Source organism: Glycine max, chromosome 11 (genome assembly GCF_000004515.6).
Source record: "Glycine max cultivar Williams 82 chromosome 11, Glycine_max_v4.0, whole genome shotgun sequence".
Taxonomy (NCBI): domain Eukaryota; kingdom Viridiplantae; phylum Streptophyta; class Magnoliopsida; order Fabales; family Fabaceae; genus Glycine; species Glycine max.
This window is the reverse complement of record NC_038247.2, coordinates 5,640,969-5,667,360: the sequence shown is the minus strand read 5'-3', so window position 1 is coordinate 5,667,360 and position 26,392 is coordinate 5,640,969. Positions and strand designations below refer to the sequence as shown.

General features: G+C 34.4%; 5 protein-coding genes across 7 annotated transcripts; 2 read left to right on the top strand and 3 right to left on the bottom strand.

Annotated features, from left to right (window-relative positions):
- Positions 1–1,073: 1,073 nt before the first annotated feature.
- On the bottom strand, positions 1,074–4,747 carry LOC102661234 (zinc finger CCCH domain-containing protein 6). Its single transcript, XM_006590657.3, has 4 exons — positions 4,491–4,747; positions 2,862–3,053; positions 2,537–2,661; positions 1,074–2,434 (listed from the first exon to the last, which is right to left on the bottom strand). Exons 1-4 carry the CDS (start codon positions 4,548–4,550, stop codon positions 1,330–1,332), a joined length of 1,482 nt encoding a protein of 493 aa, XP_006590720.1. The 5' UTR covers positions 4,551–4,747; the 3' UTR covers positions 1,074–1,329.
- A 1,483-nt stretch (positions 4,748–6,230) lies between these two features.
- Positions 6,231–7,856, top strand: LOC100797782 (GDP-mannose 4,6 dehydratase 1). Its single transcript, XM_003537580.5, has one exon. The coding sequence runs from the start codon at positions 6,571–6,573 to the stop codon at positions 7,666–7,668; it is 1,098 nt and encodes a 365-aa protein (XP_003537628.1). The 5' UTR covers positions 6,231–6,570; the 3' UTR covers positions 7,669–7,856.
- A 337-nt stretch (positions 7,857–8,193) lies between these two features.
- On the bottom strand, positions 8,194–12,962 carry LOC100306649 (uncharacterized). Of its 2 annotated transcripts, none has more exons than XM_006590200.4 (6): positions 12,767–12,943; positions 12,596–12,679; positions 12,403–12,487; positions 10,734–10,816; positions 9,279–9,390; positions 8,194–8,912 (listed from the first exon to the last, which is right to left on the bottom strand). In XM_006590200.4, the coding sequence occupies exons 1-6, from the start codon at positions 12,800–12,802 to the stop codon at positions 8,692–8,694; spliced, it is 621 nt and encodes a 206-aa protein (XP_006590263.1). In that variant the 5' UTR covers positions 12,803–12,943; the 3' UTR covers positions 8,194–8,691. The 2 variants fall into 2 exon arrangements, with proteins under 2 accessions (XP_006590263.1, NP_001238147.2); NM_001251218.2 differs by having other exon boundaries at positions 8,255–8,912; positions 10,734–10,822; positions 12,767–12,962.
- A 2,391-nt stretch (positions 12,963–15,353) lies between these two features.
- On the top strand, positions 15,354–16,320 carry LOC100797229 (histone H1). Its single transcript, XM_003537579.5, has 2 exons — positions 15,354–15,610; positions 15,709–16,320. Exons 1-2 carry the CDS (start codon positions 15,458–15,460, stop codon positions 16,132–16,134), a joined length of 579 nt encoding a protein of 192 aa, XP_003537627.2. The 5' UTR covers positions 15,354–15,457; the 3' UTR covers positions 16,135–16,320.
- Positions 16,321–21,325: 5,005 nt separating this feature from the next.
- On the bottom strand, positions 21,326–26,145 carry LOC100802758 (NAC domain-containing protein 37). Of its 2 annotated transcripts, none has more exons than XM_006590656.4 (4): positions 25,987–26,145; positions 23,988–24,224; positions 23,449–23,720; positions 21,326–22,317 (listed from the first exon to the last, which is right to left on the bottom strand). In XM_006590656.4, the coding sequence occupies exons 2-4, from the start codon at positions 24,148–24,150 to the stop codon at positions 21,706–21,708; spliced, it is 1,047 nt and encodes a 348-aa protein (XP_006590719.1). In that variant the 5' UTR covers positions 24,151–24,224; positions 25,987–26,145; the 3' UTR covers positions 21,326–21,705. The 2 variants fall into 2 exon arrangements, with proteins under 2 accessions (XP_006590719.1, XP_006590718.1); XM_006590655.4 differs by having other exon boundaries at positions 23,988–24,167.
- Positions 26,146–26,392: the final 247 nt, after the last annotated feature.

Here is a 26,392-nt window from a genome sequence, read left to right as displayed (position 1 = left end):
ACATATTTAATTTTTACATTCATCTTCTTTACCTTTTTACACAGTTAAGTAGTCAAACATTTTTTTTAATAAAATTAGCATTATGAGAAGCATTTTTTGTAATTGCTATATTATTTTTATTTTTTAAAATTAATTTATTTTCAATATTATTATTTTCCTCCAATTATAAACATTTATAATTCTTCCTAAGCAATTAACACTTTTTCTGTTAAAAATCTTAAATATTATTATTATTATATATACCTTATTTCATCTTACAATTATTGTTTTTTGTTTGTTTTGTCATCATATTGGACATTTAAATTTATATTTGATTCTAATATAAAATAGTTATAAAATATATTAGTCGACTTTACATTTTTTGCCAATTTAATTATCTAATTTTACACCATGCACCTAATAAGTTTATATTAAGTGAAGAGGGTAAACAAATTAAAAATGTTAAATCGGAAAAAAGAAATCAAACAAATTGTTGAACTAATAAAAATATTAATGTTTTTACAATAATAAAAGAATAGTAAATTAATGATTCGATTTAATGTAATACACCTAAAAGTTTCTTAATTTAACTTATAGCTTAAAGCATACATAACTGGATTGTTTATATAAGTTGCTTAACTCCAAAAGATATATAATGTCTAAATTTTTATTTATTAAAATATATGTTTTGATATTTGCTTCTTCAGGTATCATTATTTTGCTAAACTAATTTTATTTTATAAAAATCTATTTTAATATAAGTTTTTTTAAAAGATATTTTAATATATGTTAAACAGTCATTTTAATACCTTAGTCTTAGAGTGAATATATGTGTAACGTTCTTTAATTTATGGGGCATTATAGACTCCATAAATTTAACACAATTTATTTTAGTAATAATTGATTGCGGATGTTTTTGGGTTGGTCAATCTAATGAGAAAATTAAGACTCTTGTCCTTTAATATCATTTTTCACTTCAACTCATTATTTTTCAGAGTTTGCGTGTTATATATATATATATATATATTATTTCCCTTTTATTTATAAAATGTTATGGGTGGCTACCATCTGTCAACGAAAAAAACCTATTCGCTCAAATTTCAAAAAGTCTAAAACTAATTTTTCAATCTCATTGACTCTGTCAAAGAACTACCAAACCATCCACCCAAGGTTCAAGGCAAACATTATTATTACAGGAGTTTCCAGGATATTACCTACAACAATATCATGAGAGAATGAAAAACGAATGAAAAAAACATGATAACTCTATACAGCTGGTCTCCTTCCTTTCTGTACAATTTAATGTACGAGGAGTTACAGTCTTCGGTCTCAACCCTCAGATTATGCCGTTTAAGTATATAGCCTCCCCTTAATTTCTGGTCCTACTTTCAATCTTTTAGCATTTTGTTGAGCCATTAGGACTTTACCAGCTTCCCCCCGATTTGACATATCATGCTGATAAGGGCAGTCAGAACCATTACGGCAACCCCTTTTAGTTCTAAAGTATATGCATGGTTTCTTACTTTTGAATTTCACTTCTCCCTGTGACGGTTTCAAACCTTGTAAGTTCTTAAGACTCTTGTTGCCAGCTTGCTTATGAGTACCATGTTCTTTAACCAGGTTTAGGTAATAATTGACATCCTTAACGGCACCAGTTGTGGTGGACTGCACCTGTTTTTCAACTGCATGCATGTTTGCAGAAGCAGAAGACACTGTCACTGTTTTCAATTCACTGGAAGAAACAGAAGCCAATGATGGTGCTGCTCTCTTTAGCCCTTGTTGTGGAGAGTGAGTGTTTAAAGAGGGAAGCACTCTATTTGCCATATGGGGAATATTTTTCTTGACAGGCCTGTGCATATGAGGTGTAGGTATTGATGGAGGTTTATGCCTTGTTACTGTTTGAGGAGGTACAGGCTTAGGCAATGAAACAGATGGAACAGATGTAATTGATGGCCTTGTGGTTGTTGGTGTAGTCTCAGATGCTACAGCTGCAGGTTTAGAATAAGAAGTTGGTATACTCAAAATACTTGAGGGGGCACTGACACTGACAGTGGTGGTAGCAGTTCTATTTTGCTCAATTAATTTCTCAATCATTGTTGGGTCAGTAAATAATTTAACGAGCAAATCCATATCAATCAAGGTTCCTTGCTCATTCCTTTTTATGATGGAAGCAACAGCAGCAGAAGAAGCTGCTGCAATTATATCTGCCTCAGAAGATGTTGCACCTAATGGCTTTCCACTGCAATGTGAATTAACATTGCTGCATTCTGGGTTAACAAGAGATATTGCCGGTGGTATATATTGCTGCTGAGAGTTTTGTTTATGCAATTTTTTGATGGAAGAGTCAGGTTCAATATCCTCTGCTGACTCTTCTTCCTCCTCAACAGGAATGAGAGGGATGAGAGGAATGAGGCTTTCATTATCATCATAAAATTCCTTCTCCGATTCAGAAGGTCTACCAACCACAAGAAAAGAAAAGAAAAAAAAAAAGGAATTAAATTTAGCTAGAAAGGAAAATGAAGTACCATAAGATTTTCTCACTAAATATGACATTTACCCATCAGGAATGGCAGAAATACGAGGATAAATTGCTTCAGGCACTCTCATTTCTCTTAACTTCTGATCACATGTCTCCGTACTGTCTTCACCAGCTGCAACGCGCCAATCATTACTCAAAGTGAACTGCATTCAAAGTAAATAAATTAATAAACGCTGACCAACCATGTAAACAGAATATACAAGTATAAAACATTAAAGGAAAATGTAAACAATGGAAAGCTCTTAAAACAAATATTGCAAATGGAAATTTAGTTATAAATAACATATATAGAGAGAGAAAATGAAGATCCAACATCTGCTTAAAAAATTCTAATATTTATTACCAAAGAAGGGCATTCCCATTTAATCTGAGGGATGTGAGAGAGTTTAGCCTTTGATTGATTTCGCAAATGATTGTCTTCAAAACCAGGAGGAAAATCATCTGAAGACCCTATTGACATTTTCTTTGCTTGAAAATGATCTTGAAATTTCTCGCCAACTTTTGAAGGGAGATCCTCAGATAAGAACAATTTTACCTGTCAAGGTCACACTAGTATCAGTTTTCAAGGGGGAAGCACCAAAACACAGTTAGAAAGCAATGTAATAAAAGATTTAATTTATAAATATTTGTTGGAGAATTTTCACATCAAATACAAAGAGACTCTTTGTTTTTTAGAGGTACAAAGAGACTCTTAAAGTAAGTCTTTTATTTCATTGCTTTCACCAGAGAGGTATAATCATCACTGTAGAAAGTACAATACCCCCAACCAGGTTAACCCCATGATTGACGTTGAATATATAGTACTCCTTTCAAATTTAACGTAAAATTTAAAGAAATAAGTAAATAGAGTCAAATTTAAATTTTTAAATTCATTATAGGATTGTACAATACCCCCAACCAGTTAACCCCATGATTGACGTTGAATATATAGTACTCCTTTCAAATTTAACGTAAAATTTAAAGAAATAAGTAAATAGAGTCAAATTTAAATTTTTAAATTCATTATAGGATTGATATAATAACGATTCTAAGTTTGAATAACTTATTATATGAAATTTTAATTTTAATTTTTATTATTACAAAAAATTATAAATAAAATAATTTTTTTACATACTACGTAAAAACTAAACTCAAAAAATATTCTAGTCAACTATATGGCATGCATTATATTTTCCGGTGACCATCCAGTTTATTGTATTCCAAGTCCATCAGGTTTTCTTTTATCTGACTTGACCACATCTCACTTTGCATATTTGCAATTGTATATGAAAGTCCTACTGTTTGGTGCAATTTAAATTATGTTATGATTTTATAATTTTGTGCCTGAAATGAAAACTATATTCATGGTCATCAAGTTATGGGGATTATTCTTCTATTGACTATTTGATTCTGCAAAAATACTCTTAGGTTTCATACTTTCAGTAATGCATACTCCGTCATTTTCTGCAGGTGCAAAAAGTCCAACATAGTTTTCCACCCGCATTTAAAAGAATGTATTGCCCTGGTGTCAAATTAAGTCCTCGAGGATACAAAATTACATCAAATTTCTCTATGTTCAAAACTTCATCAATCAGGTTATTTTATATATATATATATATATATATATATAGAGAGAGAGAGAGAGAGAGAGAGAGAGAGAGAGAGAGAGAGAGAGAGAACTACCTATGCACTTACTAATTCAATAAAAATAAATCAATAATTGAAAAACATAACAATATTATAATGTTTTTTCACATTGAGTACTCTCGTTTGGATTATGTTCAGTTTTAATTTTTTGGCACAGTGCCCCCCTGATTCTCCCTTGACGGACCAGAATTACTGATTCAAGGGAATATGGGTTTTGAGTTGGCTAACTAATAAACGACACAGAAAATGGAACTGCATGCGTAGAGAGTAGAGACTAGAAATAAAAAGAGAAAAAACAAAAACATAATTTGTTGTTAAGACGAAATTAATGATGTGGCGTTTATACCTGGCATAGATTAGATCCAGGAGCCCATGAAACCTTCTTCAATTTCCTTGAACGCTTCATGTTAAATCTCAGATTTGCTGGTACTTAAATTCTCTCAAATCAAGAAGAGAAAATGATCGATTCGGAGAAGAGGCTAGGTGCACTATACTCTTAATGGATGAGAAATGCAAGTAAATCTGAGAAATCAGAACCTTAAACAAAATAAGGGGCTTTTCTTCTCTCTGCTTCACTCTGAAAGAGAGATCCTGTGAAAACCCTAGAAGTAGAAGCGGTGAGTGAGTGATGGGTTCAGTTACGTAACGTTCAGTTCAGTGATAGTGATAATGCGCGTCAAGGTAGTAATTAAGTGGGGCCCGCGTGGATGTGTACGACAGCGCGTAGAAAACGAAACCGCATCCGAGTCAGCCGAAAACCAGCGGCGTTTTGAAGGGCCCAGGCCCAAATACTTTCCTATACTCAGATACAGTTAGATAAGGTTTTACCGTCCGTATATATATATATATATATATATATATATATATATATATATATATAATTAATATACAGTAAAAAAAATTAAATTGGTATATGTTCATGCATATTCATTGAATATCTTGATTTATTTAATCTCGTTTTATAAGCATAGTCTTGAATGATCCCAAAAGTCATGATTATTCCTATAACAATATAAGCAAATGAGATTTATTTGGAATCATTTAAGATTAAACTATGAGTAAATGAGATTATTCATACAAATAAATCTCATTTATTTAATCTCATTTCAATTATTATATTTAAATTCAACAAATTTAAGTTTAAAAAATGACTCCATTAAAATGTTACTAGGTCATAAAAATTAATTTATCCTAGCACCTCCTAATCTACCCAAAAGTCAAAGTCAAGGAAATTAATCCTACAATTTAGTAATAATTAGCTTAAATATTGTTTTATTTTTTACTAGTCAACTTGGGTCTTTTAATCAGAACGAGGACCGTCCATGAAGAAACTAAATAAAAAAAAAAACACAAGAATCACACTCTAAAAAAAAATGTAAAATTTTATAAAGCCATACAATTCAAGCTAATCAATCATCCTTCGTCCTCTCTAGCAAATTAATATCTAAACTAATTTCTTGAATTAAACCCATCTCCATTATATTTCGCTACGGAACAATAATCATCATAGCAACAATAACAACAAGGATGAGTACTACGACAATTGCCTAAATATTTATATAGTTTTCAAATTATATTTATACTCCAATTGTTTAACTATATACTAAGCCTCAAATTTAATTTTTCAATTAATCCGTACATGATTTTAGTTATCTTTAGTTGTAACACCTATAAAGGTATTACCTTAACCTCACACATACATGATTTTTAGATTTTAGTTATCTTTAGTTGTAGCACCTATAAAGGTATGTAGTAACAATTACTCCCACTAAGAGTATTCCATCTCCATGAAAAAAAAAATATTTGATGTTTGATTGATTTTGTGAAATGAGAATTAATTTGGGATTTTTTAAAATTTTTTTTTGTTGCTAAAATGTGGTATAAAATAGAACAGATGAAATAATGAAATAAAAAATTAATTATATTTAACTTACGCAAAAAATATAAAAAAAATGAATAACTTTCATTTATTCCTTCTCTTGTCCTGGGACCTCGAGTTATCAATCCTGACGCATACAACTCACAGCTCACACACTCACCAGCGTCACCGTCACCGACACACCCAACAGGATATTTCACTCTTACAAGTTACATAAAAACTTTTATTCAAAATTAACACTCGAATAAAGAATTTCATAAATCGTTTTCTTTAATCTCACAAACATGATTCATATATTATTATCTAATTCTAATATATTATAAAAAAAATCCAATTCTAAAATAAGCACCTATCCAAATTTTTAACATCCAAACATAATTCATATATTTCTCTTATGCGGCCTATAAGGATTATTTTGGGTAAAAATGAGTAATAGTAATATTGAAGGGCAGGGTAGAAGGCGAAGCGCGTTCAAGAGTGGTGAGCTGCATAATAAATTGAGACGCAAACGCAGAAAGAAAAAGGGTCTCTATTCCATCATCAATCAATGGAGAACACCGAGGGATCCAGATCTGCGACGAACGGGGTGCTGCCTCTGGCGCGCAAGGTGGCATTGATTACCGGAATTACCGGCCAAGACGGTTCGTACCTGACGGAATTCCTTCTAGACAAGGGTTACGAGGTGCACGGTCTGATCCGTCGCTCCTCGAACTTCAACACGCAGCGCATCGACCACATCTATGTGGATCCCCACAACGCCCACAAGGCCCGCATGAAGCTCCACTACGCCGATCTCTCCGACGCCTCCTCCCTCCGCCGCTGGCTCGACACCATCCTCCCCGACGAGGTCTACAACCTCGCCGCTCAGTCTCACGTCGCCGTCTCCTTCGAGATACCCGACTACACCGCCGACGTCGTCGCCACCGGCGCCCTCCGCCTCCTCGAGGCCGTCCGTTCCCACATCGCCGCCTCCGGCCGCTCCCACATCCGCTACTACCAAGCCGGCTCCTCCGAGATGTTCGGCGCCACCCCTCCGCCGCAGTCCGAAACCACCCCCTTCCACCCCCGCTCCCCCTACGCCGCCTCCAAATGCGCCGCCCACTGGTACACCGTGAACTACCGCGAGGCTTACTCCCTCTTCGCCTGCAACGGCATCCTCTTCAACCACGAGTCCCCCCGCCGCGGCGAGAATTTCGTGACCCGCAAGATCACGCGGGCCGTGGGCCGCATCAAGGTCGGGCTCCAGAGCAAGCTCTTCTTGGGCAACCTCCAGGCCTCCAGAGATTGGGGCTTCGCTGGGGACTACGTTGAAGCCATGTGGCTGATGCTGCAGCAGGAGAAGCCCGATGACTATGTTGTGGCCACTGAAGAGTCCCACACCGTGGAGGAGTTCTTGGAAGTCGCGTTCGGCTATGTGGGACTCAATTGGAGGGACCATGTCGTCATTGACAAGAGATACTTTCGCCCCTCTGAAGTCGATAACCTCAAAGGGGACGCTTCCAAGGCCAAGAAGGTGCTTGGTTGGAAACCTAAAGTGGGGTTTGAGCAGCTTGTGAAGATGATGGTTGACCGGGACATTGAGATGGCTAAGAAAGAGAAGGTTCTTGTTGATGCTGGCTACATTGATGCTCAGCAACAACCTTGAATCTCATCTGCAACTTGAGGAAGAGGGGGTTTTGCTGTTTTGATCATATAATGCCGTTGACATAGTTTAGTTTATGGGCAATTTATGTTGTTTTCTTGTTGCAACTGTTATTTCCTAGATGTGCATTTGTCGGATTTCTTCTTCTTGTAAGCCCGTTGATTCATTCAATTAAAAGCTATATACATCTACGCCCATTTTCTTGTAGAATCTATTAAGTTCTTCCAGTTGTTCTGTTTCTTCCTTGGTTTCTACTATATTTCACTCCCTGGATTGGAATACAAAATGGTTCCAATGGGAGTATCAAGTATGGCTCCTCATTTCACTGTAAAACTACTATATTGTTGCGTGTTTAAATTAAAAACCAAACTGTTAAATTGGGGGGCTTGAGTTTTATGCTTTGGGGGTTCTGTCGGATTTTTTTTCTGAGATTGTGTTCTAGGAGATGACACTGGTTTTGGCTGATGTGAGTTTGGATGATCTGTGTCGGTGCAGAACATGTCGGCAGATGAAGGGGACTTGGATCTGTTTTGCGAACAATTTTGTGTAAATTTCATAATAAGACAATGGCAACATGTCGCACAACTAATTACACGATCACGTGCTCATTTTATACTGAAATTACCGCAATATTGTGCAACTCAGATCGTCGAAAACAATGACGTGAACTTATAAAAAAAAAAAACCCCACCCAAAAAATGACAAATGCTTTAGATCTGATCACACGTCCTTTCATTTTTTTGCCTCAAGATAGCAACCAAACTCAATATGTGCGTGTCGGTGATGAGCATCATAGCTCCTTTTCATAGAAGCATTATAACATGGCTGGGTTACTCTGTGGTTGCCATAACTTGGTCCCCATCAATGAAAAGTTGCATGCCCTCCAAATCCAAAACATAGTCCCATAAAAAAATAGTCTATCATGTGAATGTGATCCAACCGTTCTGCAGACTATCGAGCGCCTCATTCGATAAGAATGCAGGAAGCTTCTGAAAATATGAGCAAGAATCAAAACTGTTGGTCTGACTATTCTTCTGCTGAAGGTGAATTTGTTTTTGAAACTGTCCGCAAACTAGATGAACTTGAGCAGGTTTCTTGGTCAGTTGTAGCAATTGCAAAAGGCTTGATAGATGACCGGAGAGATTCTGGGCCCTCTGATGCAATCCTATTGCACAGTGCATCACAGTTACTTATAACTTCAGTCAACCTTCCTTTGAGCTCTCCAATTTCCACCTGCAATGCATGAACTGCATGCACGTGTTCCAACATAGAGTTAACATAGTTCACAAGCAATCATAGAATACCACATGAAAACATTGTGATTTATGACATAAGTGCAAATGTATCAAGATTTTATGAGTTCGTGGTCCTTCTAAACAATGAAAGAGGAAATTTCCCTTTCAACTTGTTCAACAGATTACAAAAGCACGTGTTACAGTGTTAGTCACTGCCTATAGGTTTGTTTGAATGAGCGTTACATTCAGTTGAACGTCAATCCATTGTGAGTATAGCATTCAGTTGAACGTGCATTGGAAAGTGTGTTTTAAGACAAACACTATAAAATTGATAATCCTGGTATTCCAAATATTTTTTGAACTGTGTCTGATAATTACCTCCCGATAGATGTTGTGAGGCAGTCTTCATTGTAGATGTTGAATGATTATATCGCTGAAGAAGTTTGATTGCTAAAGCATCTGCAACTTCTATTTTGTTTTCTATTTCCTCCTGCAAAAATTGCATTTTCCTATTAGAAATATTGAGTAGGGAGTTATCACCAAATAAGGAAGGGTTCAGCCTTTTCATTTTTTCCTTCTAAACAATAATGAAAATTAACTTCAGGATTCAAATTCTCCCACTAAAAAAATTATATTAATAGTTTGAACAATATCTTTTTCTCAATTATTCACTACCAATATTTACATATTAAATAGTTAGAAAGGTGCCAAAATCAGTTTTTTCCAGCATGGAAGGGGGAAACAGACCCAGCTTTAGCTGTATATACAAAATCCACAAAGGTAGAAAGTATGTGTTTAAAGGCAATTCTTCTCATCTCCCCATTTGTTTAACAGATACTAACCATGACCATTCACAAATTGAAAAGAGAATGACACAACGTACCAAATCATAATTATGTTTTTTTTGTTAATACCACAAGTATTCTGTATTTATTTGCATAAAAATATGCCCAACTTGAAAATAAATTCAAGAATAAGTTACATACACCTCCCCTCTACAAACTTTAAATTTTTGTTTGAATTTCACATACTAAATCGAGCAGCCAATTTAAGTTAGTTCTTGTTAACAGTTAACTCAATGGCGACAACAACACAAATATTAGAGACATATTCTTCCCCTTGTTGTGGTTACTAACTGGTGCAGCAACACTGCTTATTCTAATTAGCAAATATAAGTCAATTTGTTATATCTAACAAATATTGGTCAACTATATATTATATTTAAATGCATGTCAACTATATTTATTTTATTTAACAAGTAAGGAACAGGTCATGCTTATCATATAACTCAGTTTTAACTAAAACCATTGACAGTATTTTAGTTATTTCATGATAAAATTAACACTGCAGGCCCTTGTATTAACAGAAGATAAGTGTTTTATGTCTTGAAAATCAAGAGGCTAAAAGGGTGGTTTGAGTTTGGGTAGAGGAGCTGTATGTAATTCACTTGAAATCGAATTATACATTTGCAAGGAAAAAGTTTCATCTTGTGTAAGTGACTACTCCCTCCTCCGTCCCTCATTATAAGATTTTTTTTCAAAAATTTGTTTGGCCCTTTTTTTAAGACCTTTTTCTAATTTTTAGATGCATTAATTATTTTTTTCCTACATATCCTTAATTATTCTCTCTCCGAACATTAATGAAAAACAATTAAGTGGATAGAGAGATAAGAAAAGAATAATTATGGAATGATAGTACAAATAATTGACATATTTAATGTGATTAACTAAACTAACTACTTTTCTTAAAGGATCTTATAAATAGGGACGGAGGGATTAAGTGTGATGGGAAAGGGTGCATGTATTCACTGAACTATTTTTGTATTGAACAGACCTGTCTTTTGCTTATCTCTTGGGCCTTCTTCTCCTGCCAATCATGGTACATTGAGAAGAGCTCCAGTATAACCTTCGGATTGACTGTAGCTGTTTCAATCATGAAAAAGAGAGCAACCAAGTAATTGCCCCCAATAAAACTACGAATATTAAATGCAGCTGCTACCATAGAATAGAATGATCCCAACTAACATGATATATCAGAGAAAGAGTTCTATTAGGACTTAAATGTGATCGAAAAACAAAAAAATCATATAGGAAACATACGCACATCAATGTGTTTCTGAAACACGAGCGCATGTTGGTTTTCAGAAATTATTAATATTGCAATATAGCATTTCAGCAATTATTAATATTGCAATATAGCACGAGCGCATGACATATTTATGCTCTCAGCTCTTGTTTGAGAACTATACGATAAGGGAATGTGTGGTAAAAAGTTTAACAGAGAACAAAATGATTCCTCAAACTCTCAAGCATTTACAGATGTAGACTTGGGATTATTAGCACAGTAAGAACCATAAGAGGATCCTTGCTAATATGATAGGTCTATGGGTCAAGAATAGCATGCCCATAACAGAACCCTCAGCAAACAACCAAACACGAATGTGGAAGCTTTATGTGCGGAAAAGATGTGGGGCACAGGGAATAATCACGATTGATGAGAGTTGAGCTGGCTGCTGTTAGGAAATGCATTGCACAGCAACACTGCGTTCTATTATAGCTGTCATGGGGAATGGATAGACCATGGAGGTTTTTTTTATTTTCCATTTTGGGAATTAGGATCTTATTGTTCTGAACAGGAGGTTAATTTCCCCGGTTCCGGTGCCTTCTTGCTGTGGTAACCCAGGGAAATTCCTTCTGTTAGAGGAGCATACTATCTTTCAATGAATAAATAAACCTTACAGTTTACTCTTTCACTTTTGAGCCTATCAATATCCTTGTCAATGTTATAAGTCAAAACCAGCTCAGTTTCAAATCTGAAACCTTTTTCCAGGGTCATATATACCCATGTAAATTAATAGCTTGTATTAAGAGGAAAAGTTCATGAATACTGCCAACTAGCTAAAGTACTTTTTTAATAACTAATCAGTTGCAACAGAAGCTATGCAACATGTGTTGAAATCACAACCAGTAAAAGCATGGTTTTAAATTGCGGTTATGGTCGCGGATTTGGTTGTGTTGCTGTAAGCCAGAAAACCTTTCCATAGCAGGCAATTGCCAGAAAATATGACTGATGTGGCCGCAATTTAAAACCATGAGTAAAAGCAAAAACTGGGAGAAGATAGAACTCTACATTTTCATTTTTATTTAAAAATAGCCACGTCAACAAACATTCCATTGTTAAGTAAAGATGTCTTGAGCCAGGAATAACATCTAAGTTACCACAATCATTTTTACAACCATAACAACAAACAACAAAGTCTTATCCCAGTAGGTGAGGTCAGCTACGTGGACCAAACGACACTATTTGGCACAGTTAAAAACCAAAGTTTCAGAATTATTGTTTAGCCAAATAGCCTACCACAGTCATTTTAGGAAAAACAAATTCCACCAAAAGGAGCACCGCTAGATGCATAAAAAAGATACTTTAGACCAATAAGCCCTCTGTTGAATTCTATTGCAAATATCAGGAATAACAGAATGATTGAGAAATAAGAGATCATCACCTGAAACCGAGGACGACGAAGGCTTCCTCACTAAAATATCAGTTAAGGTACCCTCTGTTGGGGGTGAGGTCAATATGGGCGGTGTCTGCAGTGAAACAATTAAGTGAGTCATAAACAAATAAAAATAATCAACGACAAAAAAAACCCCTCACAATAAGGATTGGTTTTGTTATGTGAAGAAAAGAGTGCATACAATTTTGAGAGATTTGAGGCGCTCCAAGATAGGGTCAGAGGCTTCCGATCGCTCAGTTATGGTTGTGATTTTGTCATCTGGCGTCTTCGGCCATAGCAAATCGAAAGAGTTCAGTGAATGAAGAAGGATAGAATTAACTAAGAGAAGGAATTGAAAGAGTTAAATAAATACCTGTCTGCTTGAGGGAGTAGATTCTGAAGCACCCATGTTTGGCAATGCGGTGTGGAATCGTAGCTCAAAAATCAGTCTCTGAAACGAAACTCTCACTCACGTGCGGGTGAATTTGGGAAGGAAATGAAAATGTTTCTCATCACAAACACGAATTCGTGCGCTGGAACAATTTAATCAAATTCATTTTGAAAAGGACAAAAGTCATGCTTTTATTTTGGATGAAATTTAATGCTTTGATTAGTTAATCTCAAATAAAAAAAAAAGTTTAAAACCATTTAATCAATTCATTCCATGAAAAATTTAAAATATGAGAAGTTGGGCATTTGTGATTGGGGTGAGGGTTTATTTTCAATTTTTATTTTCAAATTTTTATGATTTAGAAAATATGTATAGACAATTTTTTTAAGATATCAATGTATTTTCACTTTTTCATAAAAAGTTAAAAACATTAATTTATTATTTTTAATTTTTGACTTCTTTTTGAAAATATTCAATAAAATATATATTTTAAATTTTAAGCAAACTTATTTTTTTTATTTTAGGTGAAAATTAAAACAAAAAAAAATACTTAAACTAAACATCACTCAACAAAGTTAAAAAAAAAAAAACCAAACTAAATTTACTTAAAAATTTCAAGAGCCTAAAATTTCACAAAATTCAAATTAATTCTTTTAAAAACATATTTATACCATTTCATTCATCACAAATTATTATAACAAGAAATCACATCATAACAATGAGACTAAGGATTAGGTCGTCTTAAAAAAAAAAATATAATGTAAGGATTGTGCCGCCCTAACAAGTTCATGAACAACATCATTAATTTGTCTCTTACCGAATCCTATAATAGATTAAGGGCTAGCAATCTTCTACACTCGTTCAAATTAAAGAATTTTAAAAGATAAATGAAGTGAAATTAAAATTACTACGTACCAACATGAACCAAAATGTATTTCCGTGATAAGGAAATGGTGGTGGCGAGGGAACGGTGGGGTAAAAGAGTAATTTCAAGCTGCTTATTTTCAATGCAGGGGTGCCAACAGCAATAAGGATGGAATAACATCTGTCAGATAAATTATTGGGAGTTGTTACCATTGCTAGTAGTACTCATCAAGTGGCTGAAATATTTATTATTATTATTGTTTTTTTTAAATACTCTTTTCACAAAAATATATTTTTGTTGTATGTTTGTGTATAAAATTCACAACGGATATGATACAGGATATGCAAAAAAAAATTAAAATGAAAAGATGTTTTCATTCTAGATTTTGATGCATAATCTATATTTCATTGAGTATTTTATATGTATATTTTCTATTAACAGAAAGATGTTTTCGTTCTGGATTTTGATGCAGAATCTATATTTCATTATATATTTTATATGTATATTATCTATTACGATAGAAACACATTTTTGTTGTAAATTTTGTACGAAATTATCATGCTACAATAAAAATTATTTTCATTCTCGTGTGCAAAGTGCACACTAAATATCTTATCTTTGAAATTTTTAGTTGTCTTTGTTTTGATCAACCTAAACCCTGAGGTTTAAAGTAAACTATGCAAATAAATTAAAAAAATCAATCTAATACATGTAAAAATTAAACTTTGCAAGTATTAAAATGGATAGAATTAAATAGTTTTTTTAAAGTATGAATTTAACTTATTTCTTAAATTTAATAGTGATACGACTTATTTATTTGATATTATTTTTAAGGTATAATTTTAATTTTTTTAAATCTAACTTTATTTAAAAGCTTATTTTATATTATTATTATTTATTAAGTAAGATTTTTTTATTACGTATAAAACACATGAATTGTCTAAATACAAACTTTTTATTAAATAAACAAACTTTAAAAAATATAACCTGATTTCTTCAATAAATAAAGTTAACCTGCAGATTTTAAGCTTAATGTAAAGTAAACCTCTTAACAAAATACTGTATAGCACTATCTATTTCATGACATCCAAATTTGTGAGAAAATGGTGAAGGTTTTAGTCGAGTTTTTTTTAAAAATAAAAAATTGGGATGAGTTTTATACATACTTTATGCTTGTCTTACAAGTCATTCAAAACCGCTTTTGACTGCTTTACAATTTTTAACTATCTAGAGCATAAACACTGATTGGGATAAAGGCTTTATACTAAACAATGGAAAAATGGGGATATGTGTTTGATTATTTTGTTTGGGTCCTAAATGTCTACCAATTAACCTAATTGTGCCCACATTGTAATCTAATCTCCCTTATGATTAATCCTGCAAAAAAAATTGGGTGAGAAGCAAAGCATGCTTGAAGAAAATGAACCAAGAAAACCCTCAAGAAAACACACCCTTGATTAGTTCTCCATTTAGTCCGTGCTAACCAAACAAAACTCACTTATAACAAAAAACAAAATAAAAATCTGTTGGCATTCCAATCCACAGCCACAGTCACATCACCGCCTTTATCGTTGTCCATAAACAACGCTATAAATTGACGCCACGTGTACGTTCTAGATATCTCTTTGCCACGCTGGCAATCCTCATGCCACTCTCTCGGCCAATTGCACGCAGCAATATTTCCAGCACTCAGATTGCTCCGACGCTATTTATAACACGAAGGTAGCGTTCGGGTCATCATCAGAATCCACAGTTTCCGTTAACGCTCTCCAATACAAAATAACCACTCACTGAATATTCGGTCGAAGATGTCCGCCGCCGAAGAAGCTAAAGTTCCCGCCGTCGAAAAGCCGGTGGAGGAGGTGAAGGCGCCGAAGCTTGCCAAGGAGAAGAAACCTAAGGCTCCGAAGGAAAAGAAGCCGAAACAGGCCAAAACTGCTTCTCATCCTCCATATCTCCAGGTAATTTCGCGTAAATTTCTTTCATGAATCCACAATTATTACGTGATTGTTATTTTTTTGTTTGTTGATTTTTTTTTTGGTTGTCTTATTGTTTGTAGATGATTAAGGACGCTTTGATTGCTCTGAACGAGAAAGGAGGATCGAGTCCATATGCGATAGCGAAGTACATGGAGGAGAAGCACAAGGCGGTGCTTCCTGCGAATTTCAAGAAGATACTAGGTCTGCAACTGAAGAACCAAGCTGCGAGAGGGAAACTCGTCAAGATCAAGGCTTCGTACAAGTTAGCCGAAGCCGCGAAGAAGGTGAAGGAGAGCACCGCCAAAGCGACGAAGGAATCGCGTCCGAAACGAAACAAAATCGCAACCGCCGTTGCTCCGAAGAAAACCGAGGCGGTTAAAAAGCCCGCGAAGAAGGTCGGGCCGAAGAAAACGAAGAAAGTGTCGACGCCTGCGAAGCCCAAGCAGCCCAGGTCCATTAGGTCTCCGACCAAGAGGGCCCGTAAAGCTGCCGTCGCTGCGGCTTGATGTTTGATGTTTTTCTTGTTTAGTTAAAACTCTGGCATATAATATATGTAGATATGAAAAGGTGTGTGTTAACCTTGTTGCACAATCTTGAATATAGTTGTGTGGTTTAGGATCGTAGATAGTTTAGTGTTCTGCAATGTTCGCTCTAAGAAGTGATCAATTGGAGATGAATTTTACTGTTATCAATCTCCTTCTTTCAAGTTGATTGTTTTTTTTTCACTGTTGGTTTTATCGTCGAATTTTCTGGAACGCCGAAAGGGTTTGTGATGCCATGCGGGTGCGGTTGAATGTTTTTAATTGGCCGGTTGTTCTTTTTTATTTTTGGTGGTTTGTGATTGGGCTTAAAATAGTTGCCCACTAAACTATCATGATTAAGTGGGACGTGATATTTCCTTAGTGATTTGATGTTGTGTATATTATTTCTCGTGAAATTAAAGCTAAACTGAACAAACTAGAAGCTCAAAATAACGGTTTCATTGTTACAAACAAAATGAACAACAGCATAGCATGAAAGGGAGACAAGAAGGCATGGAAGCTCTCCCCATTAAGGCTTAAACAGGAATCTTTGAACTCTAGCTAACATTATCTAATTGTTTTATAAATGCATTGTAACAAGAAAAGGAATATGAGAATTTCACCAAAAGTCTAATTATGTGAAAAGTCTCTTAAGTCCTAAAAATGACCAAATTCCTCTTTATTTAAGTTGTAATAGAAGACACAAAACCTAACCAACACCATCAACATATGGTTGGTGTCTATGATGTGTCCTTGTAACTAAAAGTAGTTAAGTAATCACATTTGTTCTTTGGTGTTACTCCTCATTGGATGTCTCATCAGACTACGAAGAGACTATTGTTAGGAGCAAAAATCTCAATTTTTGTTACTTTTCATAACTTTTTGTGAATATTTATACAAAAACATTTTTTTATAAAAAAATGATAATGTTTACAAAACTTTACTAACTCTAATGAGATGTGAAAGAAGTTATGCTTAACCATTATTTCAGATGAAACTGAAGTTAAGGTGACATTGTTTTCATGTCTTGTTAGTCAATTATAGGACTTCTCTTTCATCTATCCTATCATCTTGTTTTACCTAGAAAAACTTTATTTGGGATGAAACTACATGACCTTGTTTTGCCTGAAAAAACCATTATTTGGGATAAAATGATGCAAGATTATTGCTATGTGTACTCCCCTTATCTACTAAATACGCTTAGCTTTGCATTTTTTGTCTTATTTTTCAAAAATATCCCTCATCGAATGAGTTATATGCATACCCTAGAGAGTGCATATGACATAACAAAACTTCGCTAAGTGTTTGTGTTGAGAAAGTAAAGTTGAAAATTGCACATTTCCAATTGCCATGCACCCGTGGCCATCATCGACTATGGTATCTTCCTACATGTCAGTCGTCATCGTAGATTGCTCTAGATCGGTGATGCACAAATCCTCTTTCTTGCTAGTTAGGGAGACTCCACTACCCCTTTTATGGAAGGATACTTTTTTGCCGTCAACCTCTGGTTGCTACATCATGATCTGTCGCACCATAGAGGGGTTCTTTGATGTTTTGATTCGACAATTGCAAATTTTGGTGAGGTCATCAAGCTTGACCAAGGGCACTGCACAATCCAAAAGTGAAAAATTATTGGCATACATGGAGTTTGATTTGCATCTTCATACTAGTCACCATTACTTTCTTCAATTTCAGTACCAAAAAGTAAGTTATGGTAATTTTAACACTTATGGAAATTAGTTTTTGGAAGTGTTAAAATTTTAATACTAACCAAATTTTACATTACAGAATGCTTAAACTTTTAGTTGAGAACACGTTCTAGAAAGTCCACAGATAGAGTTTCTTGGGTGAAAGATGAACAAAAATTTCAAAGTGGGTGCACTTAGTGATTTGGAAAATGCATATAGCAACTTCAAGAATGTAATTGTAAGCCCAAATAATCCATGTAAGGCTAAATATCTATAACGACCTTGGACCAAGTGTAATCTACGACCCAAAATGTCTTAATTTGCCCCTTCAATTGGACCTTGATCACCTAATATGTCAAGAGATCCATATGGCAACCGAATTTCTCTATAGTTTACCTTATCAGCACTTATATGAGAGGATCCATATGGCAACCGGATTTCTCTATAGTTTACCTTATCAGCACTTATATGAATAGTAAGAAAAGTTTTAATCCATTATAATTTTAGTCTTCCTTTAATTTCATGTTGAAATTTCTTCTTCTCATCCTCTCACATCTCACCTAATATACTTCACGCAATCACATGTTAGGTGATTTATTTAATATTTATAAATATTGTATATTTCTAATTATAATACATTATAAATGAATTAATTTTGACCATCTATTTTAATTATATGGTAAGAAAAAAACTCTTCACACCTCTTGATATGTTTCTTATCGATCCTCTCCCTCTCTCTCTCTCTCTATATATATATATATATATATATATATATATTAGGAAGTATTTGTTTTACATTCAACTAATTTATATTAAATAATAGTATCAAAGCATAATAATGATGTATGTGGAAAGTTGATGGTTTGGGGGTTGCCGTCCCTTTTAACAACATATGTAAGAACAAATATATTGCGACGAATTTAGAGTGAACTGATTAGGGCCGGGGGAGGGGTATCCGTCCGGAGGTAATTGGACCATCTGGTCCTTCCAGTCACTAGCTGATCATAAAAGTAGAACTGACGAATTTATTCTGTACAAAATAAAAGAAAAGGAAAATCATTAAATCTTTTATATGTGCCTCTAATTAGAAACCACCACCTTAAGGTTGTGTGTAGGGTATAGTTAAGGTACGCACATACAATTCTTTTTTTCTGTGTTATAGCAAATAAAGACAAATATAAGGCTCACAAATGTGGGAATAAGCTGATTAAGTGGTAAAATTGGACCATTTGGTCCACCTAATATAGGCTGTAGCAAGCAGCTACTGTCATAATCTTATGAATAAAGATGATTCTCTTCGATCGGAACCAGAGAGAATTTTTATGTGAAAAGAAACCAAGAATTGTAAACAAACGCCTTCTTTTTGAGTTTTGACCATATTACTACAAGTGTCACATCAGTTATCTTTAAATGTCATTGAAAGATTTTAACTACGTGCTTGACAAAAGAACACACGCACATATACACACAAGAATAAACAGACACATATATTCTTCATAGGATTTCGACCAAAGTTAATTTCAGAAGAGAGTCTACTACGGGAAAATGAAGAATAAAGAAAAGAAACTTTTTAAGGTAGAAAGGTAAAAAGAAGAAAAAAAATTGCATGGGGCTGCGAGGTTTGTGCACCGTAAGACAAAGCATGCTCAACAGGAGCAATGGCGCGCAACGCATGCTAGACAACATACGGACCCACCACAACTCTCCATGCTGACCAACGACGACCACGATGAATCTAATTCATGCACACTATCCATTTTATACTTTATAGTTTTTCAAATGTGTGATTGGTGCTACTTTTCATCTTCAGTTTTTGACTTCAATTTCAACTTTTGTCCCATAATCATTCATTTAGTTTCCTTTCTCTCCGTCCTTTAGGCTTGTCTGGTTATCAAATATTATTCTTTATCAACTTGGGGTGGATATAGTGTTCATTTTCTCTTTTTGATCTTACCTATACATACTATGAGAAATTGATCACAATATATATACACCTAGCTATAAAAGCTAATTAATCTGCAAAGTGCTTGAATGATTTGAATTTAATTATTAACGTTTTGAACAATTAATTAATTCTTTAAAACTTCTACACTGAAGATAACATCTCAAGCATATATTTGCAGAACTCTTCATTTATTTATATTTTAATATATTATTGGCCGAAGATAGTGTTTAGAGAAGGACAAAGGAAGAAAGAAGAAATCGAGAATTTGAATTTCTCTGATTGATATTTTTAATAAAATTAACAAACTAATTAATATTTACACATAAAAAATAGAGATTTTCCTTTTGTGAATGTTGATCTCTAGATAACAATTACGATTTACATGTACTGACGTACATTTTCTCGTTTATCTTGTGTTCTGTTTATTATTTGACCAGGAAAAATACGAACAGTTCTTAGTTTTTCCTTTAGGGAGGAATGGTTAATCATGAGGAGTGACTGTTGGCCAACAACATGTATTTTTTTAGTACTTTTCTTAGAATAAAATAATGAATGATGATCCGTCACTATAACCCCCCAGCCTATTTGACTTGGTGAGGGACCAAGCCATTGAGGCTTTTGGCCAAATTTTTTTATGAAATTTATCTTTCAATAATTAACTGTTTAATAAGGTAGATATATACATAGTAAATCCCGCATATAAGAATTTAATATTATATATAAATCAAAATATCATAAACTTAAGTTTGTTCAAATATGAGAGTCCAAAACGTCTCTAATGCGAGTACGAACTGAGAACTTTGCATGAAAAGAAAGTGGCGAGCCAATAACATATTCTGCGTAATTATTGAAGTATATGGATCATTCATATGATCAACTGTATGTACTTGTGGACGAAAAGTTTTTGTGTGAATTTTATGCAGTCAAACTATATTGATTAAACAAATCAGCTAGTAACACATCATTATTTCATTTGATTAAACTATATCGATCGCTTTAGCGTTCTGATATGACTAACTGGCGTTTGAGCATGCATTACGCATAAGAACTTTGAAGTTGTCACTTATAAATATGTCAAGAAAAGTCACGGATTTAATCATAATCTTTACTATTATATATATAGAAGATAATCTTTATAGCGAGGTGGAATATATAGCAGCTACCAATAACATATTCTGCGTGTCACATTTTTCTTTACGTGTTTTTCTGTTTTTGTTGAAAGGCTCTCCTTTACGTGTGTTAACCACAGATCCTCCCAAAGATCACTTAATTAAAGTTATCATAAGGTAAAGATTAATGAACTGATTTTACATCTTTAATACTATATATGGATTACATCTTACAAAAAACATGTTCATTTTCAGCTATAAAATGGAAGTCAGGTTAGCCAACTGACAGGTATATATGGCAGTAAACACACAAACGCACATATACATACATACATATATATATATATTATGCTGTGCATGCACGTGACATAAAGATCAATGCAGAACAATTGTACAACATGCTTAAGCAGAGAAAATTAAAGAATACACAGGCATTTTAAAATAGCAGCAGAATTCTGAAGGATCACAAACATATGCTGTCACACCTGCCTTCTTAGGCATGAGAGCCTAGAAGACTCGTTTTATGGCAAGGCTATTACTGTACCTTCTGCTTATCGTGATAACTTAAAATATATATAAAAAACTACCTAAATTCTAGAGCCACTTGGACGCATGCATCTCAATTTGCGCACACATGCTTCACTCACGCAGAAGGGCATATATAGAGAGTTTTAATTCTTCTGATCCACACATATTTTTTTTTTACAAAAATATAGTATGTCTTTGTCCCAGCATCCATAGAACATTAATTTAACACATGGTACTACTACAAATAATTAAAAATCGTTTCCACGCACTTCTTTTTCTTCTTGGATCATTTTTCGAATACGCATATCCCATTGTCACAGTCGGAGCTTGTATTTAGAAACGGGCTTAACCTGTTCCCTTCATCCCTACTACTCTGCAGTAGCAGCAGTGCCATGTCGTGGTTATCATCATGGGGTTCAAAGCTTGATGAGAGTACTCCAACATTAGTTTCATGCGTGTTTACTTCTTGACTTAGTTGAGAGGCTACAAACTTGTCAAGGGCTCTCCAATCAGTAGTGACTTTCTTTGTGTTGTTGTTGTTGAATAACAACCTGTTTTGATTGTCTTCACCTTCGTTATTATTGTCTGATACTAGGGACACTGTGCTTGGCTTCTTTACTAGTGGCAAAGACGGGCTTTCTAGCTGAGGAAGTTGCACAAACGGATCTTGATGCATGCAAGTCAAGTTATCTGCTTCTAGCTCTTGCTTGCACATGAAATTTTGAGCCAGAAAGCTCTGAGATTGCCTTGAAATGAGTTCAATTGGATCGACCAAAGTGCTTGTTGCCCCACTTGCTTCGTCATAGAAGTAGCTTGACTCCCATCCTTCAATATTTATAGTCTTCGTTTGCCCAGTGGTTTTCTTCTTGAAGGCTCTGCACACAACCCAACCTTCCTCCTGATGCATGCATGACACACAATTTAAGCTCCAAAGTTGAGAGAGAATAAAATACAGATAACTTGTATTTTCTTTTTGTTTGAGTTGACCAGATTTGCTACATGTTAGGGGAGAAAAAGTGAAAAGTTTATTGGTGCATGTTTCTCCTTTTAAGTTTTAAGTATGGTTTTGCTTTAGCTTTTGAAAAATCTTCCATCTGTTTGGTGAGAGGTGGTATATGTCGTCAAATAATTAACTACGATTTGACAATCAAAATGGGAAGAAAAGTGTCTAGTAGAAAAGGAAGCTAAAGAAACAAGTTTAATTATTCGCTGTTGAAAGCAGTGATTTTTGACTTCTTGTTGGTGAAAGTTGTGTTGAGAGAAAGCATGTACGTGCCTTGGTGATTATTCAGAAGTTAGTGGTCTACTAAAAAAGCCAAGAAAGTGAGTCTAGAGAAACAAACCAATTGCATTGAATTAACTTAAGTGCTAACAATTAACGAAGTCTTTTCATTAATTCACATGAAGCATTCTTTCTAGACAGTAACTAATGCATATAATAAAAATTCAAAAACAGTGTAGCCACAAAGTAGAGAGAGATCATAACTACTATCATGACTCTATAAAGTATAAAACACTTAGAAAAGAAGAAAATAAAAATAAAATCAAACTTGTTAAAATAAGTTAAAATTAATATATGTTTTTCAATTTGTAGAGAATTTAGATGAAAGATTTTTTTATAAAAGTTAAGATGTATAAGTAAATTTTAAACAATAAAAAAAATTAATTTATTTTATCTTTTTTATAATTAAATATTATGTAAGACTTTATTCAAATAAAGATGGGAAAGGAAATTATTTTAGAGTTCAAAATCCTTGACGTCATTAAGAAAGCTACAGAAAATAGAAACAATGCTTGATCTCCAGCTTATATGTATTGTAGCTTTTTTGTGTATGTGTGTGTGAAAGAGGAAAAGTTTAAGGAATATGCCATGATTAACGGGCGGCCATCTAAAGCAAAGTTTGAACGTAACACTTCAAACTGAACCACTCAAATTACTAAGTTGGTAACAAAAGTCAAAGCGCGTAAAAGAATAAATGGTAGAGTACTCATGCACTACAGATTAATATGCATAGTAACATATGCTTGCCTGTGGAGGTCCATTCTCATCAGATTCAAGCCTATACTCGTGCATGATCCAATCACTTTTCTGTCCATTAGGGGCTCTTCCTTTGTAGAAAACAAGGGTCTTCCTCATCCCAATAAGTTTTGCTCTTTCATACACTGCTTTGTCTCTTCCTGTCGCCTTCCAAAACCCAGCCATGGTAGCTCTATTAGTTCTTGTCCCTGTTGGATACTTTTTATCTTTGTGGCTGAAGAAATACCACTCATTCTGCTCTTCATACCCTATCCTGCATCTCTCTGCCATATCATTCACATCAGCAAAAAAAAGAATAAAAACTAACTCAGATCTATTGCTAACATTAGATCAAATAATAATTATAATGTTAGATCAAATATGAAGCATTCAATTTACAAACAAAATAAAATGAAGCATTCAAAACCCTAATAGTCGATTTAAAATGAGTGATGACGACAAAAACATTATTAGAAGCATGCAGTAGTGTAAGATATGTACGTAGTGCTATATATATGTTTGTATGTAACTATATATGTTTATATATATACCTTGGAGATCCCATGGTTCAATACGATATAGATCGATCTCTCTGATAACATCAAGGTCAATTTTCTGAGAAGCGACTTTCTTCCTGAGATAATAACCAACAAGCTCTTCATCTGTTGGGTGGAACCGAAACCCTGGTGGGACACATGACTCCATCGACTCCATGATAGCAATTACTGGTACTGCATCAAATTCACCACCACCATTAATACCCACCACACTTGACTTTCTTCATCATGCTTAAATAATAACCGACACCAATATGTGATGTGAGTGTTAGTATATATATACACGAGAGAGAAGAGAAGCCTCGAGATAATACTAGTAATAGACTAATAGTAAGACTAATACTATAGTGAAGTGATAAAAAAAAATAACAGGGCAAACATTAATAAAACTATTTTTTTTTAAAAAAAAATACTATAGTATAAGGCCTTTTATATGAAAAGGTGACAAGTGTTATCAGAGATAATCATAAGCTCATTTGGTGGTGAGCAACACTCACTAAATTGAATAGGAAATAAATATAAGCGCGTGTTATAAACAAAACCCCATGATTTCAGAAACAATGATTTTCTTCCCTGCGCCGCGTTAAAAAAAAAGTAGGGGTTGGAGGGAAAGAGAGAAGCAAGGTAATCATGAGACTTTGCGTTTTATGAAAAAAAAAAACAAGGAGTTGAAACTTATAAGCATAGCCGTGAGTTTGGGCTAGGGTGAGAAACGGACAGCTAGAGGCTGGTGCTAATGATGTTGTCTTGAGTTAGTGAATGGTGAGAATGATTCATCACAGAACGGGGTTCCCCATTCCGCATTACCATTAATAATTATGTATATTCCCAAATAATTAGACACATAAGTTAAGCTCAACAAAACACATATATAGTACTATATGACACGGATATATAAATCAAACAAAAACAACTTTTCAGGAAACAATATTATTAACATTTTTGAGGCAGTGGCACAGAACGGAATGTTCATGCTTACATCTGATTAGTATGAGGTGGCTAATTAATTAAATGAACACATGTATTAGTAGAGATGGAAAGAGTGGTGAAATGAATGAATAAAGAAAGGGAATGGGAAATGGGGAGTGACGTGATCACAAAATGTGCACGCGTTTGTCGAAAGAGAGAAAAGGGGTTGGGAGGCAAAAAGAGAGGCACCGTTGTATTGGATCAAGGTCAGAGACTGAGAGCGATGATAAAAACTAAAAAGCAGCAAAGGGTTGAGAAAAAGAGGGAGAGAAAATAGAAAGCACAGTAGTACTAGTGTTGAGGTTGAGTCGTTGGTTTGGTTCGTCTCAGCGCGGAAACTGGGGCTCTGACTTTTTTGTCTCTTTGTCGAGAATTTCCATGGCACTTCTGACCCCTTCTCTTGACGGACTTTGAGGAAATATGCTCACCCCTAAAACCACTACTTTTGTGGCCTACCACCCTATAGCCTAGCTGCACTCATAACTCTGGTTTCAATCACAAACACTCATAATTCATTAGGTTAATTAAGTTTAAAAAAAAATACATATAGATGGAATCAAGGTTTCTTGAAACCAATCAAGTCTAGATTAGTTTTCACTAAATCATGGAGAGATATTTATATTTAGTATCTAATTGTGTTTTTCCAAAGAATTACCTGTAAAGGAGAATACTGGTGATCAGAAAAACAAATTAAAGTTTTATAAATATACATTGAAAAAACTGGTTTTGGAGCTGCAGTTCTGTGGGATCAAGTTCAAGGGCAAACAGAAGATGATATATATTACTAAAATGCTACATTTATTATATATAGTAGTTTACTAAGACTCCATGTAGTTTTTGCCATACTTTGCTGATTTAACACTTCCAGGGAACGGTGAAGGGAGATTGGAAAACAGTGATTATATGTATGAAAACAATACTGCAAATTAAGAAGAAGAAAAGCTTTTGATGGACTTGAATTTAGAAGAAATAAATAACCCTTGTATTTGGTGAATTGTGGAAAGAAAAAACATGCAAGGCTTACCTGATGAGATAGCGGTTTAAAGACAATTGGAATTAATGAAGAGAAGACAAATTGAAGGAGATGAAGAAGCTAGGCTAGCTTGGTAGAAGAAAACAACATGAATGATGATGGAGAGAGAGAGAGAGAAGTAAGAAAAATTCCGTTAGGAGTGAGTGAGGGATTTGTAAAGAATATAAAAGAAGAGAGGAAGGACCGCTGAATTGCGCATGGGCTTATGGCTGTCCCCCAGTAGCTGACGTCATTTGCCCATCTTTCCTACACCATTACCTTTTCCTTTTCTTTTTGTTTCTTTTCGTTTTCCTTCTTTACCTTCGGTCTGCGTTCATTTGAAGAGAAAAATGAATAATAAAATAACATGAATCCATACTTTTGTTTTCTATTTTAATTTAAAACTTATCAAATGCTA

What these genes read in the sequence shown, in the direction of transcription:
- LOC100802758 (XM_006590656.4), bottom strand. Translation starts at nt 24,150, where the DNA reads ATGGAGTCGATGGAGTCATGTGTCCCACCAGGGTTTCGGTTCCACCCA. An exon ending in TGAACCATGGGATCTCCAAG is followed by an intron (nt 23,721 to 23,987) that starts GTATATATATAA and finishes ATGATATGGCAG; the next exon opens with AGAGATGCAGGATAGGGTAT. An exon ending in ATGAGAATGGACCTCCACAG is followed by an intron (nt 22,318 to 23,448) that starts GCAAGCATATGT and finishes TGCATGCATCAG; the next exon opens with GAGGAAGGTTGGGTTGTGTG.
- LOC100797782 (XM_003537580.5), top strand. Translation starts at nt 6,571, where the DNA reads ATGGAGAACACCGAGGGATCCAGATCTGCGACGAACGGGGTGCTGCCT.
- LOC100306649 (NM_001251218.2), bottom strand. Translation starts at nt 12,802, where the DNA reads ATGGGTGCTTCAGAATCTACTCCCTCAAGCAGACAG. An exon ending in GCCTCAAATCTCTCAAAATT is followed by an intron (nt 12,488 to 12,595) that starts GTATGCACTCTT and finishes GTTTCACTGCAG; the next exon opens with ACACCGCCCATATTGACCTC. An exon ending in TTCGTCGTCCTCGGTTTCAG is followed by an intron (nt 10,823 to 12,402) that starts GTGATGATCTCT and finishes TGATTGAAACAG; the next exon opens with CTACAGTCAATCCGAAGGTT.
- LOC102661234 (XM_006590657.3), bottom strand. Translation starts at nt 4,550, where the DNA reads ATGAAGCGTTCAAGGAAATTGAAGAAGGTTTCATGGGCTCCTGGATCT. An exon ending in AATGGGAATGCCCTTCTTTG is followed by an intron (nt 2,662 to 2,861) that starts GTAATAAATATT and finishes CTTTGAATGCAG; the next exon opens with TTCACTTTGAGTAATGATTG. An exon ending in ATTTCTGCCATTCCTGATGG is followed by an intron (nt 2,435 to 2,536) that starts GTAAATGTCATA and finishes TGTGGTTGGTAG; the next exon opens with ACCTTCTGAATCGGAGAAGG.
- LOC100797229 (XM_003537579.5), top strand. Translation starts at nt 15,458, where the DNA reads ATGTCCGCCGCCGAAGAAGCTAAAGTTCCCGCCGTCGAAAAGCCGGTG. An exon ending in CTCATCCTCCATATCTCCAG is followed by an intron (nt 15,611 to 15,708) that starts GTAATTTCGCGT and finishes TATTGTTTGTAG; the next exon opens with ATGATTAAGGACGCTTTGAT.